The 23,811-nt window shown below is 41.9% G+C and overlaps 1 protein-coding gene across 7 annotated transcripts in view; it reads right to left on the bottom strand.

Annotated features, from left to right (window-relative positions):
• OSBPL5 (oxysterol binding protein like 5) overlaps window positions 1-23,811 on the bottom strand; it is a 221,781-nt gene that overhangs the window by 81,287 nt on the left and 116,683 nt on the right. For 3 of the 7 annotated variants that reach the window (XM_039533779.1, XM_039533778.1, XM_039533780.1), the window contains exons 2-3: window positions 10,590-10,746; window positions 5,329-5,388 (exon numbers count right to left, since the gene is read on the bottom strand). In XM_039533779.1, coding sequence (XP_039389713.1) covers window positions 5,329-5,388; window positions 10,590-10,725 — 196 coding nt within the window. In that variant the 5' untranslated portion in view covers window positions 10,726-10,746. Of the gene's footprint in view, window positions 1-3,456; window positions 3,480-3,952; window positions 4,032-5,328; window positions 5,389-10,589; window positions 10,747-23,811 lie in introns of those variants that run through there. The other 4 variants (XM_039533781.1, XM_039533782.1, XM_039533783.1 and 1 more) reach the window with 3 other exon arrangements.

The raw sequence follows: 23,811 nt of genomic DNA, 5'->3' as shown, positions 1-23,811 counted from the left end.
CTGGAAAACAGCGACTCTGAAAAGGATTTAAGTCATAGAATCATAGAAAAGCAGGGCTGGAAAGGACTTTGAGAGGCCTTCTGGTCCAGCCCCCCTGTTCTGAGGCTGAATCAAGTATATCTAGACCTTTCCTAACAAGTGTTCACCCAACCTGATCTTAATCTCCAATGACAAGGATTCCTTGTAGTTAGATTTTCCAAATATCTAACCTAAATCTCCCTTGCTGTAGATTAAACCCATTACTTCTTGTCCTACCTTCCTTGGACATCGAGAACAAGTGATTACCATCCTCCTTATAACACCCCTTAACGTATTTTAAGATTTATCAGGTTCCCCCCTCAGTCTTCTTTTCTCAAGACAAAACATGCCCAGTTTTTGTAACTTTTCCTCAAAGGTCAGGTTTTCTAAACCTTTTAGCATTTCTGTTGCTGTCCTCTGACTATCTCCAATTTACTCTACGTTTTTCTTAAAGCATGGTGCCCCGAACTGGACACAGCACTGGATAGCCTTGGCGAAGTACTGAGTAGAGCATGACTTACCTCTTGGTTTTACATATAACACTCCTATTAATATGCCCAAGAATGCTATTGGCCTTTTTCACCATTGCACCACATTGTTGGTTCATGTTCATTATATGATCCATTATAAACCTTAGGTCCTTTTCAGCAGTACTACTGCCTACCCAGTTATTCCCTGTTTTGCATTTGATTTTTCCTTCCCAAGTGAAGTACTTTGCACTTGTCTTTATTGAAGTTAATTTCAGACCAATTATCCAATTTGTCAAGATCATTTTGAATTCTAATCCTTCCCTCCTCAGTGCTTACAACCCCTTCCATCTTGGTGTCATCCACAAATTTCATAAACAAACTTTCCACTTTATTTTCAACTTTACCAAGGACTTGGCTAAATAACTGAATGTGAGCTCCCAATGTGATCCTTGGATGTATAAACAGGAGTAATGAATAAGAGCAGAGAGATGATTTTACCTCTGATTATCACAGTGGCGAAACCAGTATTGGAATACTGTATTCAGTTCTGGTGCCTGCATTTAAACAGGATGTTGAAAAATTGGAGGGGGCACAGAAAAGAGACAAAAAGTGATTCAAGGGCTGTAGAAAATGCCTTACAGTATTAGTTAAAGAGCTCAATCAGCTTAGCTTATTCGAAGGAAGACTGAGATGTGGCTTGATTATGGTGGGTAAATACCTCAACATGGACAAAATACTGGGTCGTAACAGGCTCTTTTAATCCAGCAGAGAACAAGAACCGATGATGGGAAGCTGAAGCCAGAAAAATTCAAATTAGAAAGGTGTGTGCCTCATTTAACAGTAAGGGTGATCAATCATTAGAACAAGCTACCAAGGGAAATAATGGATTCTCCATCCCTTGATGTCTTCAGATCAAGAGTGGGTGCCATCCTAGAAGATACATTTTAGTCAAACACAAATTCTTACTGAGCTCAGTGCAGGGTAAATTGGGATGAAATTCTGTGGTGTTATGCAGGTCAGACTAGATGATCTAATGGTCTCCACTGACCTGAAAACCTCTGACTATGAAACCCTGTTACTGGCCCTTCTGCACACACCCCTTTATCCAAGTTTTCCCTCTACAAAGATGTTCGGTGCTATGGCTGTGTCCGGATTACAGACTATAAAAATCCCTTTATGGGGAGGCAGGCAGCACCTAGTTATGAAGCAATTCAATGCAGAAACTAATGAAGAAACTTCCCTTCTGTGCAAAACAGGGTCTTATACAAACCCTTAGATATGCTTAAGTATAGGTATCGTTCGCAATTAGTACTAACAGTAGCAGCAATGGCTCAATTAAAAATTATAATAAATAGCAACTTCTTTACTTATTTTACAATTTCAGAGTCAAAGTACACAAGTGCAATGCATTATGTCAACTGAGTATGTCATTTCATTAAGAGTATTTCTTATGCATTACACTTGCAGTTAAGTCTGATCACAGAAACACTCAAATATTTGACCCTCTGATTTACATCAGAGATTTCTGTGCATGATCTCAAGTAAGCTGAAAGAAAACAAGATGCACTGCAAACTAGCAACTCCTGTATCTTTTCACTGATTAGAGAAAAATGAAATGCCCTACTTCAGAAAAATCCTTCCTCTGCCCTCTGTAGCTCTTTTCTAAATAAAATGAATACAGCATTAACATTTAAAGTAATGTTTCAAAATACTGGTTAGTTCAATAAGCCATCAAATTATTTGTGTGAAAGTCTTTTGAAGCAAAGGTGTTGTCCTTATAGCTACAAAGTTGTCGGAACAACATACAACACTGGGAACCATTTTGCATGTTCCCACAAACATGGTCAAACTGAGGGCTGGCATTTCTATGATGGAATTTTGGAATTAACACAAAGAAGGTGAAGGTGAAGATATTCTAGCCACAGAGTTTTCCAAATTCCATTGAAGTGCACCAAGCCACATTGCTGCTGTATGAGTCTCACAGCTCAACTAGCTGCTTCAACTGACAATAGCATAAAGGCATAAGTAATTTGCAAGCACTGTTTTCTGTTTTAGAACCACCAGAAACTACCCAGAGCAGCAGTATGCACTGATTTAGGCCTTGTATGTTTGCAGACAGTTAATAAACATGATTATTGGGAGCTAGCTGTGTCCAAATAGTGCCTTCATATTTATTTTTGTTGTGAAATGAGCAAAAGACAAAACACTAAAACGTTTTTGTATCTGTAGTTTACCCATGTTTCTTGTTCTTAATTCACGTAACAGCAAACCACAGATCCTATAGACTTCGTTTGTAACCATCATAATTTCTGTGAAAATATAACTGTATTTTGCAAATTGGCTGAATATGGTTTTTTATGATTTTATTTACATACCTATTGTACATTTACTAACGGAGAAAACTCAAATCAACATTGGTGTAATGTGTGTGCCAGAGCAAAATTAAAAGATTCACCTCTGGGAATGGCATATCCTCATCTCTTCATAATGAAACAACTCTTGCAGGGAAATGTCACTTGTGGTGACCCAATATATATTTTGTCACAGTCAGCCAATCAAAACCAAACTCCTTGTTCAAGGCCTCTTTACAACACTGAAGTGAAATAGGGAGGGGGCAGCTGGCAGTATATTATGCTAGAACATAGCCACAGGTCAGTCCCCAACCCAAATGAAATCTCCAAATCCTGTGCCTCCTGACCTCACTGATGCCTTTGTGGACCTCAGTTGGGTTAGCCCCCTAACCACACATAGATTTTGGGGGAAATTTATACTCAGTCTACCATAGCTTGGAGATCTTCCTTTGAAGTTTTCATATACCCCTGTCCAACCCTGCAGATAGGGTACTCCAAAACCTCACACCCTCAGCTTACACAGAAAAAAGCCACGCAGGGGGGCAGGGGGAAGAGTACACCGAGCTCAACCATGCAAATGGGAGCCAGAACTCCCACTGATCCCCTGCCCTTGGTACCTTTGCTGGCACTTTCCTCCCCACATCCATACAGGCCTCCCAGACTGGGTGGAAGTTAAAATGCATTCACACATCTATGCAGTTGCTGTACTTAGCTCTGCAGTCTGGAATTCTCCCACAGCTGAATACTTTCCTCTTGTTCACCCTACTAAATAGCATTTATCAGCATGAATCAAATGCTTCTGTGTGTCAGCATCTAGGTTATATTGTGTCCTTATGCTCTTCATTAATTGCACAGAACTTCACACAGGAAGATATCAGTTTTTCAGGTGACTTTAACAAATGATCTCAAGCAGGCTTCTTGTAACACTGCAGAGCAACAGAAAGCCCTTCTTTTGATGGCAGATTCAAAGGATCTTTGGAAGTTTCCCAGTATCAAACACAAAACGTGAAAAAAGAAGCAGACCCCAAAAGATAAACCACCTCTACAGCAGAAAGCATATTATCACTCCAGAAAAAGAAAAACAAGCAAATACATAAAAAGCCAAACACTTACCAGCTTTTTAAAAAGCAGGAGTTCCTTCCCCCACCCCAAGCACAAAATGACTATATTAGAGCTACAGCTCATTCCCACACAGATTTAAAGGGCCAGCTACTAAGACAGACAGCATGCTGGGAAAGGCTCCTATAAAAGGATAAAGCAAAAGCTTTGAGCTCAGTAATAGCAATGGGTCCAGAAGGAAGATTAATTGATCTTATTGAAAGAGTAATGAAATCCCATTTTTCTGAGTGCTAAAAACATCCTGGAGAAAGCCTGTAATAATACAGTCTGGTTATATACCATATGTTATGCATTTGAGTTATTGATACTTTCTGTTTGTTCTTCTATACAGTTGTTATAAATATCCTGATCCTTTTTGGAAAAGTAGCAGCTTTTTTTTCCCTTGAGGCTTACTACCATGTCTTGACCCACAGGCTCAATTTACTTCTCCCTTAGTACGTGACAATCTAATAAGCATGACTGATAACTACTAGGGTCACTTTCTCTTAACATGAAGCTAAATAAGTGGGGGATAAGGAGCGCACTGACTAGCTTAATACAATAGGAGAATTGCTGCTTCATAATCTTTCAGGGATAGCATATGAATAACCACACAGAAAAACACAGGCTATAACTAACCAGACAGTATGGAGCAAAACTTACACCGATGCCCAGCTAGAGTGATCACAATGAGTTAAAACTGCATGAAGTAGATATTAGGCTGAAATTTAGTTGTGTGTATGGATCTTGGGCCAGATTTACAAAGGTATTTAGGAACCAAAAGATGCACATAGACACCTGGGATTTACAAAAGTGCTTAAGTAGGTTAAGTGCTTAACTCCCATTAAAAGTCAATAGATATTAAGCACCTAACCTACTTAGGTATCTAGGCATTTCTTAAAGTATCTTTAGGCTCCTTACAGAAGCTTTTGTAAGGCCCTCATCCTTGTTCAGCAACTCACATAGGCATAAATGGCTTGTTTCCAAGGGGGACTCGCTTTAAGTTGTACAAAGTTCATTCTGTAGGTAATGCTGCTTCCACGTTTCTGCCTGTACTAATCCTCTTGTTCCTTTGTAACTAATAATTCAAAGTGCTCGTTGGTGGTTTGATGCCTGTCTCATATTTAAAGTCTGAAAAGCATTCAGGGACTTAAAAAAAAATTCTATACCAAGTCTTGTTTTCTCTGATTCTGCAGAAGGAATTCTTAGTGGTTTGGAGTGGGAGTTCTCTTAGCCTGCAATTGAGAGGGTGGGCAGGTGTGAATCTATCAGAAAAAGCTTTTCATCCAAGTGTTCGTCAGGTGTTTCTGTTAAATAGGTGTTCACAAAATTAAAGAAAAAACTCAGGGTTTTCAACAGCCAGACTAAAAATCCCTTTCTCAATTACTAACCTTTCATTGTTGCTTGTGATGTCATTATCCCACTAGCTCTCCAGTCCTCTCCAAAGTTCTCTGTCAAAGAGAGGACTGATTTTTTTATATGAACTATTTTCAAGCCTTCTTTGTACATGACAAAGAAGTTAAAAAGGGCACAAACCCAATTTGCCTCTCCTTTCACCTTAAAGGGAGCTTTGGATGCATTCACTTGAAAGGTGCAAGGTTTTTAAATTTTTCCCTTAGTTTTCTTTCTATGAGGACTTATTTAGGTAACACTCAAACTGATACAACTTTAGATAATGCTTCCCTACACACAGCAATAAACTTCCACTGCAAATAGAGTCTGTGTTTTCTGGAGGAAAGTGTTACCCAGAATGCTGGAAATACCAGGGGACTATACTCATATGAACCTTTGGCCCTTTACACCTGCAGGTATGTGCTCTTAGGCAGGGCCCATTGCATCTGAGGTGTGGATCTCCAGTGTTGGGGGGACCTATATGTGCCGGGGCTACTCTAAGCTCTGATTTAAGGAGAGAACATCCACCTGAAGTGTAGCCAATAAAAAAAAAAAAGGTTAAAAGTGCTACTCCCCCTGCCAAATTCTGTGGTCTTCCAACCACATCCTACTTTCTTCTAAAAATGGTTTCTCTTCCTTATTGCTATGTGGGCAAAAAAACATAAACAAGGGAAACTAATGAAACCGATTCTCCAGTTTGTGTACCTTGGGTATACAGAGAAACAGATCTTCCTCTAAATTATGTCAGCTACAGTAATCAGAAGTGTTCTATGTAACAGTAGGCAAAGAGCCAGAAGAGCTGTTTCAGTTGATCGCCCCCTTAAAAAACAAAACAACAACAGTACTAGTTTCCTCACTTCAGAGAACCTTCCTAATATAGTTTGACAGGAGTGTAAAGTCTGTTACTAACTTTTAACTATATTTATTTACATGTCCCAAAGCCACCCAGGGCTAGTTTTTGGGCTTGTGAAACCTGTTGTCCCAGCTGTGGTAGAGAGCAACAATGACTGACTTGATTCTGTGTGAGAAATAGCTGAACTTCTACTGAGGGTGCGGGGCCACTGCAAGCTCCTTCCTAGCCCGTAACGGGGCTGCCTACAACTTACCTTAGTTCCTTCTCTGAGCTGATAATACAGCATCTGGACACAAACTTGGGAAGGGGGAAGAGAGTGATCAGTGAAAAAGCCTTCACAGTGGACAGAGAGAAGGGAAACCCAGACTTCTTCACAGGAGTAGCAGCATCTATCAGAGCCCAGGGGAGGAGGGGAACTAGAAAGGTGATTCCCAGTGAGGAGAGACACCATATTGACCTTTGGAAAGGAGATAGAATGAGATACAGTAGGAAAAAGGGGAGTAGAAGAAAAGGAGTTAAGAGGAAGCTATAACACACCATGGGGGAGAGAGGTGGGGAAGAAAGAATTGGGGGTAGGGAGAAAGCAAATACAGGAGATGACAGAATAGAGTCTGTTCTTTCAAAGAAATACAAGGCAAACTTAAGAAGTGTTTTGGAGATAGAATGAGCTGGAAGGAAAAATAAATGGGATAAAAATCTCAGGAAAGAGGACAAACATAAGACTCCTCCACCCCCAGAACTCTTAGTTAGAACAATGACTTGTACTAATTTGTGCTTTTTTAAATTGTATCTCTGGCCCACACTCCTAAGTTGAGGACGGAGGGGATGAAAGGGGGGTGGCTGTTTTCATCACTTATACCAATGTCCCAGGTTCCTCTAGCTAAGCAGAGAAAGACCACAAAAGCTCTAATCCAGCACACTGCACTTGTTATACACACCCAGTGGGTTTAGGCCAGGCTAATTAGACTGCTCCATCTACAAGAAGCAAGGAGAAACAATGTAGAAGGCCAATAAAGAATCAAAGCCTGTGGTAAGAGGGGACTCAACCCAGGATGTGCTGAGCATCTGCTGCAAACCCTCAGCTCTTTTTGGTTTATGTGGGTATTAAAGAGCACTCAACACCTCACAGATGAGCTAATTGAATTTTTGAGACTGTTGGTAATTATTCTGCATGGACCCCATGACAAGCAGCTGATCTCCATTTACCCTGCAGCAGAGGAAGCTGATGACAGCAGGAAAACTCTTTGCCCATGCTCTTCAAAATTTAAGTTTCCTAAAGTTGACAAATAGGCTTCCCAAACTCTAAACGCTAGCCCAGCTCCTGGGCTGGCTTAGCAATGACAAAGTAGTCTACTGCAAAGGCTTTTTGCCCTGCCACATATCTATACGGAGTTGTAGTTGTCTGCAGTAAAACTTTTGAAAGTTGGCAAACATATTAGGTGTCTCAAAGTTTAAATGTTCAGGTTGAGAAGCTTGTGGACTAATTTTCAATTGGTCAGCACTGCTCAAAATCAGGCCCAACCTGTCTCAAACTGGACACCCAAAAATCTTTAAATTATTGCCTGGAGCTGGATAGAAATTTGTTGTCAACACATTTTTTTCAATAAAAAATGCTAGTTTAATCAAAAATCTAAATATTTTAAAAAGGATAGAGTGACAGAAAATTTGAACTGGAAAAAATGTTTTAGAAAATTACTGGGATTTTGGAATTTCATTTTGGATTTCAAAATTTCTTTTGGAATTTTTTCACATTTATATTTTTACATTATTTCATGACATGAGAGTTGTAGTAGTGTATAATATGCACTAGTACATCTTGCATGTCAGAATGACATGATAGTTAAAATCCTATTATTTTTATGTTACTTTTAAACTCATTAAGGGCAGCTGCCCGTTAAACTGTTTCATTACAACACAAACAGGAGACATTTCGATCTACAGAAGATAAGATGTTTCAATTGGTACAAAGTCGCAGCTGCCCTTAATGAATTTTACAATAGAACATTATAGCATAATATGACATGTCAGTGGTACTACTAACAACCCTACATAGTTGTGACATATACCGTTAACCCTAAGCTAGCACTACTGACAGGCCATGAAATAATGTAAAAATAAAAATGTAAGAGAACAAAAGAAATGAAATAAAATCTGAAATGAAATTTTGAAACTCTGAAACAACATTCTAAAATCCTGAACAAATTTTCCAAAATTGATTTTTTTGTTCAGGAAATCCCAATTTAAAGGAATTTTGATAATAGTTATTTGTGTTCTGAACTGTAATTACTTTTGTTGTTGAAAATGTTGAAATTTGCCCCAAACCAAAAATTCAGCATTTCAGCCAGGCCTATGATTGACCCTCGCTTGTCAGCTCTTTGGTTTCAGATCTGACCTTGTTCTCTGTTTGTGAAGCACTGAGGGTGAGATTTACTAAGGGGTTTCTTAGGTGCCTGCTGCCCAGTAGAATTCACAGCCCTGAGTTAGGTGCCCAGGCTCTCCATGGAGACAATTAGGTGCCTAAGAAAGGGAATCAGAAGCCAGAAAGCTGAGCATGGAGTTGCCTAAGCTAGCCAGTAAACAATGCCACAGAGAAGGGCTGGGATAAAGGGAGTTGAGTGCCTAATTCTGGGCCAGAGGAAGGTGTCTCCCTCTACTTGGGAGTCAGTCAGACCCCCGCCCCTTTCCCATGCCTTTATAGCCCTGTTGCTAGGGCAATTACCTGTGACATAGATAGCCTGTTTTAAAACCTCTGCTCTTTCTGATTTGGAGCAAGAACTTGAATTTAGGTCTGCTCGTCCCGGGAGAGTGCCAGAGCTACAGGCTATTCTGGGGTAGGTCTCAATCTCTCCTGTTGAAACTGTTCCATTGAGTATGAATAATTAAATATTCATTAGGCCAAAGAGAAAAGTAGGGCAAGATTGACTGTATATCCCAGTGGTTAGGGCATTCACCAGTGATGTGGGAGAATCAGGTTTGAGTCCCTGCTCCAAATCAGGGATTCAAATTTGGGTATCTCCCATATCTCAGGTGCGTACACTAGGCACTTACACTCATGCCAGACAGCCTCCCAGAGTCCTCATCTGCTCATCCCTGATGTCTTTTGTGTTAGGTAGGCATGCCAGCAAGATAGGCAAGAAAATGCCTAGTTTGGTAATCCCAACAGGGCACTAAACAGCTTGGTGGCATCAGGATTCAGGTAGCTTTGCATATGCCCACTGGCAGAAACATAGATGTCTATGGCGTTTAGCCACCTACTTGGGGAGGTGATAGCTGAGCAGTGGTTTTGTGAATGTCATTGGTGCCTAAATGTTGGACTTAGGTGCCTAAAGAGGCAGTTAGATAGATTCCTTTGTGGATCTAGCCTCGAGTACCTTTTTGGGTGCTATATAAATACTAAATATCACCTTTCTTTGTGCAGGTGCTGTATCCTTTTCTCTTGAAATATCAATGTGCTGACAACTTACTGAGGTGCTACTAGACTTGATTAGTAAGTACAGAAATGACAACCACAAAGTATTACTTTGCAAAAATATGATTGCTCCCTCATCTAAGGTTAAAGCACATGTTTACAAACTGGATTCTGAAGCACTGTTTGCAGATTGCAATCAGAGAAACATTTTGATTGAGTATTTATTACACACAGCAAATACCAAAACAATATCATGACTTTCATTTCCTATAGAGCAGATGTTTTCTAGCAATTTTAGACTAAACCTGAAGGAAGTATTGTGAACTCTTGAAGCTGGTGTTATACTTACTGCAGCTGAGCATATTGCCGGGAAAACTGCTGAAGATATTTATGATCATTGGTGAAAGAGAATTTGCATTTGTAATGTTTATTGTGCACCATAGGGTCAAGTGACTTAAAAGTACTAATCACAATTTGCAAAAGGGGCTGGAAATATTGGGTTCCTCAATTTTTGGGTGCCCATGTGATGCCTTAAAAGGATCTGCTTTTTAGGGTGATCCATTTTAGGTTCCTCAAATTGGGCACCCCAAAACAGAGATACCCAAAATCACTTCTTAAATTTTAGGCCATTCAGTGTTCAACTAGCTCTGAGCCCCATCTCTGAGGCATGAATGCCCTTCATTCCCCACTTAAATCAATGGAAGCGGAAGGCTCATAGCATTTGACAGGAACCACTCAATACCTCATTGGGGGGAGGATTGGGGGCCTCCTTTGCTGAACGAGTTTGATCTCCTGCTCATGCTTCCATATAAAGCTGTTTCTCTTTGTTTCTTGCAGATGCTCTAATAAAATCCATTACACTCACCCACCCAGAGGATTAGTTCAGTAGGTGTGGTACTGTTTGTTTGTGCATATGTGCTGCACTGAGATTTGAGATGATTGAAGATAGGTTGAGAGCAGCATGTGGCACATTCTGAAGCCATGTAGCAAACACTGACCTGGGCTGAGTGGGTAGATCTCATTATCAGCCCCGAAGAACAGATTCCGTGTCAGCTTGCGAGGGTCAATTTTCTGAGGGGTGGAAGAAGCAGGACAGAGAGAGAACCTGCGACGAAGAAAATTCTCCTCCTTCATGGCATGAGCAGTAGGGGTTTTCTACAAGGAAGGGACAGAAATAATAACAGTTAGTGCCAAGACACAAGAAACCAAAGTTTCACACGCAGATGACTCTGCTTCTTCAGAGCTACCTAAACAGAGTGCCGATTCCATTTTTAGAGTGCCAGAGAGCTCTTCAAACAAACTGCTATATTAGTAGGAACAGCCAAATTCCTGTTCTTCTCACTCTTGGCCATCAATGAACTGTGGGAAAGTGGAGTGACACTGCTACAAACTCCCGTTCATGGATCCAGCCAGTGTAACATCCATGCCTTTATGAAGCTCTGAAGATACTTCCTAGTTAATGGTTACTTTCTGGACCTAGCAAGAGCAGAACACTGAATTGCTTTGCTACCTTTTTTAAAAAGAAGGTTCTGGCTTTTGGCTGCAGTCACTGAGATCAGAGTCTCAGTGACTGCAGGAAGATCAGCTGCCAGGATCCTGATATGAGTAACTTGAGCTGCACAGGGAACTAGCACCGAAAAGCCAGTCCCTCCTGCCCGATTTCTTCAAACAGCACATTTGAGCAGCATCACATTTTCTTTCAAATGGCCATTAGATCAGCTTCAAAGTTTGATCGATAGGGGTAAGCTTTTCCCCTCTGTTGGGCTACAGAATAGCATTTATCTTCCTGAAAGCCTCCCTACATCTCAGTACAAAAGCTGGGTAGTGCTGTGCTATTTACCACCACTCCTCTGAAGCACAGATTATCCTGACTAGAATTAAAGGTTTCTTTGATACCTTTCTGACAAGCAGTTCTTTTTTACCCATCACAATTGAGTATTATGATTATCTTCCTGATTTGTAGGCTTTATGCTCCCTCTGATGTGCGAGCAGTGATGGGAGTTAACTTAGCCTTCAGGCTTTGCAGAAGGGAATACATGGTATATTTTCTCTCACAGGATGAATTATTGCACAGGAAAGAGAGCTTGGGGGAGACCCACTGGAATTTCAAGGCACTGTTTCCTGAAAAATGGCCTGTAAGTTTGCCCATCTCTTCGTACTATGAAGAAATAACAGGCCAGCTTTTTGGTGCAGCTGAGGATAACACAGCAGAACCAGCTCCCAGCATAATTTAAAGCAGCCTAGGGGCTCTTTAAATTACACTGGCTGAAGTGATACCACATGGACCACTGTACTGGCTGAGAGTCATGGGGGATGCTGTGCATTCCACCCTGCTCCTGGGAAAACCGCCTCCCTCCAGCTGAAACCCTCCCCACTCCATCTCTGATAGGAGAAGCCTCAACTGCCCCTTCAGGGGAGCTTTTCACTACTGAGGCAGTATAAAGCAGGCAGGGTCAGGGGCAAGAATCTAGTGGAACGTGAGAAAACATCCTCTTGTATTTTGCTAGGGCTGCATCTCTGGCACCTGCTATGTTGATCCATATAGGAAGCAATTACAATAATAATGTCTTCTGAGTTAAATAGCACTTACACTGCCAAAAGGTAAGTGTGAGCCAGGAATCTATTAGTGCCAGCTGATAAGGGGCACCAGAGGGGGTGCATGAGAGTTACAGGGATCTTCTGGGTCTGGCATCTACAACCTAGTTCACCAAAGAGTGTCATGTGAGGTCTCAAATAAAAGTCAGTGTCACATGGGTTATAACTGTCATTGTAATTGCAAAATGCATGTATGGATGTTCTGTAAGGAGTTATGTATATACACTGAAAATTATGTTCTTAAGGTCTATGTCTAGGGACTGGTCACCAGAAGAGATAAAAAGCAGGTTTTCTTTCAGACAAGAAATGTTAATCTATCCAGCTGTTTTACATGTCAGTTAGGTATTGTACGGTTCACAATGGGTCTCCTCTCACCAGTCTGAATCGAATACACCTCTACCCCGATATAACGCGACCCGATATAAGGCGGGTTCGCATACAAGGTGGTAAAGCTCTGACACACTGTTCTGAGCAGCATGTTAAGGGTGCCAGGCCAGGCCGGGGCCGAGGGGTTCAATAAGGGGCAGAGGGTCTTGGGGGTGGTCAGGGGCTCCCCCCAAGGGTCTGGGGGGCAGGAGCTGTGGGAGGACACTTTTGGGGGCCCTGAAGTCCCAGAGTGGCCCGGGGGATTAGCAGGGGGCTGGGAGCAGCCCACTCTGCTTCCCTCACCCCGGTCCCAGCCGTGTTGCTCGGGGGAGGGGGTTTGGGGGAAGGGATCCCCCCCACAGTCACCAGCAACGGCGGAAGTGGAGCAGCCCGGCCCCAGCCTGCTCCACTCTGCTAGCTTCCAGCCGCAGCGCTCCGCTTCCCGCTGCAGGTGAGTATGGGGGGGCGTCCTTTCCCCAACCTCTCCGCACTCACCTGCGTCGGGAAGCAGAGCGATGTGGCCCCAGCCCGCTCCACTTTCCTTGCCTCGGCCCCAGCTGTGTCACTGGGGGGCGGCTGGGGAAAGGTCCTGCACTCACCTGCCCGGCGGGAAGTGGAGCACCATGGCTGGGAGCTGGCAGAGTGGAGCTGGCTGGGGCTGGGCTGCTCCGCTTCCTGCTGCCGGTGAGCGTGGGGAGGTTGGGGAAAGGATGGCCTCCACACTCACTGGTGGCGGGAAGCGGAGTGACGCAGCCCCAGCCTGCTCCACTATGCCACCTCCCAGCTGCAGCACTCTGCTTCCCGAGGGGCAGGTGAGTGTGGGGGGGCATCCTTTCCCTAACCTCCCCGCACTCACCGGCAGCAGGAAGCGGAGTGCCGCGGCTGGCAGCTGGCGGAATGGAGTGGACTGGGGCCGGGCAGCTCCGCTTCCCGCCGCTGCCGGTGAGTGCATGTCAGGGGGTGGGGTTGGGGGATGGATAGGGGTCGGAGCAGTCAGGGGACAGGGGGGCTGGGTCGGGGGTGGGATCCTGGGGGTGATTAGGGACAGGGGTCTCTGGAGGAGGCGGTCAGGGAACAAGGAACAGGGGGGCCAAAGCAAGTTTGATATAACACGGTTTCACCTATAACACGGTGAGATTTTTTGTCTCCCGAGGACCGTGTTATATCGGGGTAGAGGTGTACTAATGAAGGATTGCGAAAACTTCAAAGAGAAATAGGTCACAGGACGAAGTAAACAGTGGAGGGGCGGGCGGGGGGTGGGGGAAGGTGTGCACATCAGAGGTCTGCTCATGTATATTTGGTGGACATAGAAGACATTCTGGCATCCTTCAGCTAGGAAGTAAACAGAGTGAGTTTGCTTCATGAAAAAGGGGGTCACATCCAGGTTTCATTGAAAATGCTGGTGAGAACTTTGGGTGAGATAAGCTTCTTTAGACAGCTAGCTACACTTGTTAGTTAAAGTTTAGTCTCTAGAAAGCTTGTTCTTTATATGTTACCATTTGCTTCCACTATTCATACTCACTATCATGTGAACCTCTGGTTTTTGATAATCAGTTTATTCTTGTTTGCACTATAAATATATCTGAGAGGTGTGCGTTTAACAGAGTTTTGTTCCAAGGGATAAGTAATAAACCGTGGTGTACTGTTCCTTTCAGGGAGCAGCAGGCCTGGTAATTCTGTGCCAGTTCAGTGGATAAGGGGCTGGACACTAAAGGGAACGTTGGGAGGACTTGGGCCTAATGCTCCCCTATAGAGAGAGTGAGGCCTGGAAGGCAGTGCTTGTGTTGCCTGAGGCTGGTGGTTTAAGGGAGCTGATGCACAGACCACACTTTCTTAACACTTAGGGCAGATGGTGACGAGGTGTCTCACAATCCTGGGGAGTGTCACAGTATGAAAGATGTTTCCTTTCTTCCCCATAGATCAATTTTAGGGCATGTGAACCTAATTTAATATGCACTATTATATGCATTTTTACAGAAGCTAGGGTAGTGTCATCCAGAAGAATGAGTTCAGTGTTCATCTTGAGTTCTAATCCCATCTCTACCCCTGACTCATTCTGTGACCTTGGCAAATCACTTCACCTTTCTTGCCTTTAGTTTCCCCATCTGTAAAATGGAGATAATGTCACTCACCTCACAGAAGGTGAATTAAGGTCTGTACAATGCTTTGAGCATTCAAAGTTCTCTAAAACTGCTAAATATTGTTATTTACCCCTATGCAAAGCGGATGTAAAATGCTAAGGAGTCACAGTAGCAGCATTTCATTGTGACTACTTTGCACGGGTAGCAATGAAGGCAGTGGAGAATCAGTCCCAGGATTTACTTTTGGGGAATGGACAGCTCAATCTTAGATGGGCCTGAGCCACAAAGTCCAGATCCAAACTGCTCCACAGGTTTGAGAGGGTGCTGAGCCAGCGGTTCAGTTTGGGGCCAATTCAGATTGAGAGAATAGTTGTGTAAATTTCTACGTTGTGACTATACAGTACTTGGGGAGTAACATAAAATTCAAAGTTAATTTAAATAAAAAGAAAAGGAAAATACAACTATTCACTTATCTCATGGAAAAATATTTAAAAATAACACTGGCTTAAATAACTCTTTTTAGAATACTCACACAGATATTTTCTGTCTCTATTCCCAGAAAGGCTGTCTGAACTTTGGATTTGCTTTTAAGATGCCATAAGCAAAAGCAGACCCTTGGGATTTTCTCCCCAAATAGCATTGGCCCAGACAGGCCAATTTTATCAAAAATAGCTACAAGAAACCATTCAGAAACATAATGTTCACCCCACGGAAAGAGGGCTAGGGAATAAGTTACAAGCTTTGACTCTATTTTCCATCTGTCTCTTATCACTAGTCCCAATTTTCACTGCAGAGTTTCTCTTTGATTTTTTAAATAGAAAGCTGAGAATGTGCATCTCAGCAATAACACAAGAGACTTGATTCCAAAGCGGTGGGCTTGCTCCATTGAAATCAATGGCATAACTCCTACAGACTCCAATAGGAGCAGGATAGTGCTCTGTATTTGCTTAGGTCAGGCGGAATACATTTACTTTCAAAGTATTTGTCTACTGTATCTATGATGACATAGTAGCACATCTTTTATACACTACTGTGGTCTTCATTTATTATTTCACATCACTGAGTCACAGAAAAAGTCTCATTATTATGAAGTTACTCTCTCTTTCTTTCTTCATCATACTTACTGAGGGGACTTGTTTGCAGCAAGGAACATTGATGTCCCTGTAAGCTGTGGGAAGCCACTGGGTGACAGTGTACTAACAGGTTTTCCCCAGTGTACAGTTTGTACAGGCTGTACCCTTATTTATCACATCATAACCTTGCAACAAGAACACATGTCCTTGTGACTCTGAAGATTGATTCCTGTTATTCCCTCTAAATAGGGCTCCCTGACGCAGAGCATCTCCATTGCCTACTTGTTCAGAATGCAGCAGCACATTTGTCCACTGCTTTGAACACATGTGATCCTATTCACATACCACGCATTCTCTCTGCTGGCCTCCTTTCAAGTAATGGATTGGCTTCACATTGCCACTGTTGGTTTACAAAGCTCTTAAGGGTGTAGTTTGTAGTCCCTGGCTCTATTTGAGACTTCACCCTTGAGCCTCATCCTGATAAGCATCTGTCCTCATGCACCATCCACCTTTTAGTGACCCTCAGTGGGAAAGAGGAGACGAAGGGGGGATATGATAGAAGTATATAAAATCATGAGTGATGTGGAGAAAGTGAATAAGGAAAAGTTATTTACTTGTTCCCATAATATCAGAACTAGGGGCCACCAAATTAAATTAATGGGCAGCAGTTTTAAAACAAAAGGAAGTTCTTCTTTACACAGTGCACAGTCAGCCTGTGGAACTCCTTGCCTGAGGAGGTTGTGAAGGCTAGGACTATAACAAGGTTTAAAAGAGAATAGATAAATTCATGGAGGTTAAGTTCATTAATGGCTATTAGCCAGGATGGGTAAGGAATGGTGTCCCTAGCCTCTGTTTGTCAGAGGGTGGAGAAGGATGGCAGGAGAGAGATCACTTGATCATTACCTGTTAGGTTCACTCCCTCTGGGGCACCTGGCATTGGCCACTGTCAGCAGACAGAATACTGGACTGGATGGACCTTTCGTCTGACCCAGTATGGCCATTCTTATGTTCATCATTGCAACTTAAATTTGACAGGTGACAGGGCCTTTTCTATGTTGGACCCTAAGGTGTAGAAACTCTCTGTGCCAGATTCACTTCTTCCTTATTTTTATAGATATAGTATAGTATAGAAAACAGATGTGGAGTTGGTCTCTCAGAGTATGTCTACACTGCGATTAAAAACCTGTGGCTGGCCTGTGCCACCTGACTCAGGCTTGCAGAGCTCAGGCTAAGGGGCTGTTTAATTGTAGTATAGACATTCAGGTTTCAGCTGCAGCCCGAGCTCTGGGACCCTCCTATCTTGCAGGATCCTAGAACCCGTACTGCAGCGAGAGCCTGAACGTCTACATTGCAATTAAACAGCCCCTTAGCCCAAGTCCTATTAGCCTGAGTCAGCTCGCATGGGACACCCACAGGTGTCTAATTGTAGTGTAGTGTAGTGTAGTGTACCTCTAGATTTCATTTCTCAAGAATGTGAAGAGTTTGGTTCCCATGATGCTTCCTTAGCAATGGGCTGAGCTATGCAGACTTAACTTGGTAGAGGCAGCGAATTTTACTCCATTCCCAAGTTCAGTGCACAATGCAGTAGAAAAATCACATGAAACAATTTTGTGTGTGTGTGTACACTTTATTGTTTGGTGTAATTCAAATTCCTTTAGATAGTTGGGATTATATACTGTACATGTAAGTTTTTTATAGCTCTCCTGCCTGTTTCTGTCTTGAGTTATATAGCGCTCCTGAGACCTCAGGGTAATACCCACTTGCAGGCACCAGAGACAAAATTTTCAGAACTGATTGAGTGGGAACTACTGGGTGTTGAGCACATTTGAAAATCAGGCTCTAATTTAGGTGCCTACATTTGGATTTAGGAGGCGAATTTAGTTTTCTGCTTTTGAAAATCCAGGACGATGCATAAGGAGAACTGAGGAATATTCATGTCAGCTGATTTTGCTGATCTTCTGGCCAAGAACCTTCCACTCATTTGTCCCTAGGCCTCATTTTCACTCCTCCTCAAAACGGCACAGGAAGCCCCTGCAGACTTGTACCTTGTGCCATGCTCAGGATGTGCGCCTCTTGCATGAGTTCCCAAATTCTGCCCATCCAACAGCAGTATTGCACTGGTTCCTCCATGTATGAGGTGCTTAGCACCCATAGATCCAGAGCAGATTTTGCCCATGAGAAAAACTTTCACGTATGGAACTCACTTTGCTTCCCCCAGATGACATTCCAAACCCATTGCTACTTGAGAGAGGTCAAAAGGGGAATACCAGGTGTGAAGCCCTTTGAATTTCAAGGAGAGTGGCTGGATTTCAATCTCCAAAACTAAACCCATCTCTATTGTTTTGGTTCCAAGTCAGAGCCAACATGGGAAGAGGCCAGTTTTGTGGTTCTAAGTTGGATGTAGGTGCAATTTCACAAGAACAAGTGATCCTGTAAGATTTCCACCACTCCAGATGACCAAAATCTCATAAAATCAGCTGGTCTCCTGAGACAGGGCAGGGACTGGGTCCAAGAGGTATGGGTCAATGTCGATTAGCACACACAGTCCCTGACTTGGCATGTCTTACATAATTTACTCCTGCCACTGTCCAGAATAATCTATATGAGATGGGAGTGGGGGCTATGTTTAGACTGTAACCAATTCAGAACACAGGCTCATATTAATGTTGCCTTTGCAGCACTGATGTATGACCATCTGGACCCAAAAATCAACTGGGGCCTGAATTTGGCCCTAGGATTTCAGCTAAAGAATATACAACATCAGAAGTGAACGTCCAAGCAAGAGCACTCTTGTTTTTGTTAAAGATGGGCCTGAACCAAACACCTTGGATTCGGACATTACATTATTGCTATTGGTTTTATGGGGAGTGGAATTATTTTGAAATCCTAGCCCAGATCTAGATATGTATTTTGGAGCTTACTCCAAGCTGAAACAACCCCCTAGATTTGAAAATATGGAGAGTGGGTTTCAAAATCTAGATCAGGTTCATAGATTTTAAGGCCAAATAGGACCCTTATGAACACAGCCTGATTGCTTGTGTAATACAGGGCGAGGAATTTAACACAGTAATTCCTGCATCAAACCCATAACTTTTAGTTGAACTAGAGCACATATTTTGGAAAGATATCTAAACTTGATTAAAAGACTCCAAGTGATGGAGAATCCACCACATGCCTAAGTAAGCTTTTCTAATGGTTAATTATCCTCACTGTTAAAATGTACACCCTATCTCTAGCCTTAATGTATCCAGCTTTAGTTTCTAGACATTGGGACTTGTCATGTCTTTGGTAGATTAAAGAGTCCTCTACCGTATTTTGTAGGTCAGGTCATCTAAAACATTCTTGAAATTTGCTAATATTACAGATGACAATTTCCTTACTCAAAAATAGTTGCAGCCAACATGGGGAAATTCTTTATTAGGCCTCATCCGAACAGATAAAGAGGAACTGATCACAGAACTAAAAATTAATGGTAGCTTAGGTACAAGAGATCATGATTTGATCACATTTATAAATGTGTAAGCAGAATAAAGACATACACACACACACACACAGTGCTTTACTAGGGCTAATTTCACAAAGCTGGAAACGATTATGAGCCAAATCAGCTGTTATGAAGAATTTATCACAAATGTGAATGATAACTGGGAATCATTTAAGAACACCTTACTAGATGTCCAAAAATCAGAACTCCACAATTGAGGAAGAAGGCTGTCTTGGTTTAAAAAACCGACCTAGTTAGAGGGGAAGTAGAAGCAACAAATGGAAGAAAGGGGAAGTTGAAAGTAAGTAATATAAATCAGAAGTCAGTAATTGTAGAAAGCTGATAAGGAAAGCAAAGGGACACAAGGAAAAAATCTATGGTCAGCAGACTGAAAGACAATAAAAAGGAGTTTTTAAAATATATTGGTAACAAAAAGAATCCTGACCATGGCATTGTCCATTACTAGGTGGAAATAGTAGAATTATCAATAATAATACAAAAAAGCCAGAAGTGTGCAATAAATATTTCTGTTCTGTATTTGGGTAAACAACAGATGGTATAGTCTTATCAGATGGTGATGATAACACTCTTTCCATTCCACTAATATTTTTGGAGGATGTTAAACAGAAGCTACTAAAGTCAGAACTTTTTAAATCAGCAGGTCCACATAACTTGAACCCAAGAGTTTTAAAAGAGCTGGCTGATAGCTTGCTGGTCTGTTAATGTTGATTTTCAATAAGTCTTTGAGCACTGGGGAAATACCAGAAGACTGGAAGAAAGCTAATGTTGTGCCAATTTTTTTAAAATGGTAAATGGAATGACCCAAGAAACTATAGGCCTGTCAGACTGACATAGCTCCTGAGAAAGATAATGGAGCAACTGATACGGGACTTGATTAATCATTAAAAGGGAGTAATGTAATTAATGCAAATCAGCATGGGCTTATGAAAAATAGATCCTGTAAATCTAACTTGATTTTTTAATGAGATTACAAGTTTGGTTGATAAAGGTAATATTGTTGACGTAGTATACTTGGCTTCTGTAAGGCATTGACTTGGTATCACACAACATTTGATTAAAAAACTAGAAAAATTAACATGGCAGAAATTAAATGGGTTAAAAACTGGCTAACTGATAGGTCTCAAAATGTAATTGTAAATGGGGAATCGTCATCAAGCATGAATGTTTTCAACGGGTCCCGCAGGGATCAGTTCTTGGTCCTATGCTGTTTGCCATTTTTTAATCAAGAAAACATAAAATCATCACTGATAAAAGTTTGCAGATGACACAAAAATTGGGAGAGTAGTAAATAATGAAGAAGACAGGTCAGTGATACAGAGTGATCTGGATCGTTTGTTAAACTGCATGCAAGCAGCTAATATGTATTTAAATATAGCTAAATGCAAATGTATACATCTAAGAACAAAGAACCTGGGCCATACTTACATGATGGTGGACTCTATCCTTGGAAACAGTGTCTCTGAAAAAGATTTGTGGGTCATGGTGGATAATCAGCAGAACATCAACTCCCAATTTGAAACTGTAGCCAAAAGAGCTAATGGGATCCTAGGATGCATAAATAGGGGAATCTCAAAGAAGAGCAGAGAGGTTATTTTACTTCAGTGTTTGGCACTAGTGCGACCACTGCAGGAATACTGTTTCCAGTTCTGATGCCCACAATTCAAGAAGGATACTGATACACTGGAGAAGGTTCAAAGAAGAGCCACAAGAATGGTTAAAGGATCAGAAAACATGTTAAGTGCTAGACGAAGAGCTCAATCTATTTAGCTTAACAAAAGGAAGGTTAAGGGTGACTTGATTACCGTCTATATCTACATTGGAACAAATATTTAAAAATGGGCTCTTCAATCTAGCAAAGAAAGGTTGAACACGATCCAATGGCTGCAAGTTGACACTAGACAAATTCAGACTGGAAAGATGATATCAATTTTTGACTGGGAGGGTAATTAACCAGTGGAATAATTTAATCAAAGGTCATAGTAGATTCTCTATCACTGGCAATTTCCAAACCAAGATTGGATGTTTTTCTAAAAAATACATTCTAGGAATTGTTTTGGGAAAGTTCTATGGTCTCTGTTATACAGAAGACCAGACTAGATGATCATATTAGTCCCTTCTGGCCTTGGAAGCTATGAATCTCCAGCTTTCCATCGTGTTCTTGACCATAAAGATGAGGGAAGAGAAATACAGAGAATATTGACAGCACTTCTCCTAGACAGAATCGTTTTCAAGGTTGCCCATTAGGTGCCAGCAGCTCTTTAAGAGAGTCAACATAAAATGTAATGGGAGCTGTGTACTTGGTTCCCAATGTCCAGGGCTTGAACAAGAGGAAACACCCCAGTCACCAAATAAACCCACTGAACCAAACTCTTATAAAATAGAAGGCAATGAAAGCCGTGAACATGACAGGACCTGGTGTGCCAGGTGCTGTTTTTAGTCCATAAATGAGTTCACCAGTAGGTACAAACCAATGAAGAAGCAAACAAGTAAGAATACTGTATAGGCTGTTCAGAGGTGCTGAATGCCCCCAGTTGCCCTTGAACTGAATGGGAGCGGTCAAAGCTCAGCATCTCTGAGCAGCAGACCCATTTTGAGTGGCCACAATGACTGTTATATTTATAATAGATAAACAAGGGCATACACATGTGCAGTGGGGCCCTCCGTGATGCACGTGGTGCCTTCTGCACTATGGAGGAAGATGGCAGAAGGTTTCAGCTTTTAGCATCAAGCTACGCAGCTCTGTCTTCACACTTTCTGGGTTGCTGATACGTAATTACCAAGCAGCTAGACACTGCACAGACATGCTGTCCATACTTTGTGCTAACTGGTGGGTAGATTGGTTTGCTTACTGTCATTTACAGGGTTTAAAATAGATTGGAACTATGCACATCTCTATAAATAGTTAATTAAAGGTCTGGCATAGCCTTTCCCAACTGCGTTAGTGAAAGGGAAGTATTTGATTTTATTCGAGGCTTGTTTCAGGCAACGTTCTCTTTTTCTGGTGATTAAATTTTCTCAGATATTAAATTAAACTATTTTGTATTCACAATAGTAACTCAATCTCTAGAATCTGCATTGAAAAGGAAGATGAAATGTAAAGAAGATGACATTTCCTGATTCAATTAACTCTAGGAGGCAAAATTCCCATGTTCAAAAAAGCAGGGCAGATTGTTAGCTTATGCATTTCTGCTATTATAGACCCACCAGAGTGAAGATTCAGAATATTCACAGACCAGAAAACAGCGAGCTATATCCCCAGCTGGTGTAAATCCTCATAGCTGTTATGACTTTAAAATAGCCAATTTACATCAGCTGTAGCAGTGTGACCAATGTTAAATGTCCCCAAATTCCACTTCAGGATGCTATTCCTAAAATATATGTCTAGCTACAGGATAGAAAATTGGAGAAATGCCCACCTAATCACAGCTCAATAACAAGGAAGGTGTAGTACAGTGAATTCTTCCTTCCCAGGCAAATTCTCCTCAATTAATCCACCTGTTTGGGTGGGACTATGGCAAAGTACACACCTGATGGCAGAAAAAAGAAATCCAGCATATTGCAGATTACACATAGCCTTTTGTAATTCTGTACCATACTTTGGAGACCTGAACAAATAAAGTTTTATAACAAATTTCAACACAAGCTGCAGCAGGGTGGGTGCAAGTCAGAACATGCCAGCTTGACACCTAAGCTTGCATACAGTATGAGATGCATACCAAGGAGATGAAACTTGTTGATTTTTCAAGCTTGGGATCTAAATTCTTGCATATATGTGAGATTTGTCTATTTGCTGTCTGTGACATGGTGCTGCTGCAAACACGCTTAATCAGCCACTGCCATGCCAGCCCCAATCAAGCGGGGTAGAGTGAGGCTGGTTGAAAAGCTTTATGTCTGCCTGGCAATTGGCAACACCGGCCAGCTTGATAGGCAAATTTACAAAGGCTGGAAAGGAACCTCCCAGCCTGTGGGAGGGGAGAAACCTGTAAGGATTGTATATAGCTGGACACTGGTGGTGGGAAAATGCTTAAAGAACAAAGGACACAGGTGTTGCACAGAACTGAAGTCTCCCTGGACTTATTTGGGAGGGCAACCGGGCCCCAAAGAAGAGGGGCCAGCCGTGCACCCCGTGACACTGTCACATACCAACACACTGGATTGTACAAGTAAAACTGCTTTTTCCCAGCTTGGATGTTCAGAGTCATTCCAACTGAGGGAAATTTATAAACAACCAAGAAGAACCGAATCTTTGAGAATGTCTTTTGATCAACACTCCTCTTCTGACAGCAATGGACTACCTTCCTCACAAGTTATCACAATTTAGGAGTTCCTCTTAATACATATTATACTACTAGAATCCAGGTCAATTAATTACAGAAAACCAGGCCTTCAGCTGGTGTCAATCAGCATAGCTCCATTCCATGACAACTGACCTCAACTGGGGAACTGGCCCATTCTATTTACACTGAGATTATTTTCATTCAGGTAATAAACTTTGCAGATACTTGTAATTATTGCTAACATTCATATATCAGAAAGCAAAACCACAATGTAATTGCATGGTCATTACATATGACCTACCATGTTCATGTGTAACAGGCTC

The sequence above is a fragment of the Mauremys reevesii genome, linkage group 4 (assembly GCF_016161935.1).
Source record: "Mauremys reevesii isolate NIE-2019 linkage group 4, ASM1616193v1, whole genome shotgun sequence".
Lineage (NCBI taxonomy): Eukaryota > Metazoa > Chordata > Testudines > Geoemydidae > Mauremys > Mauremys reevesii.
The sequence above is the reverse complement of the archived record's forward strand: the minus strand, read 5'-3'. Positions and strand labels throughout refer to the sequence as shown.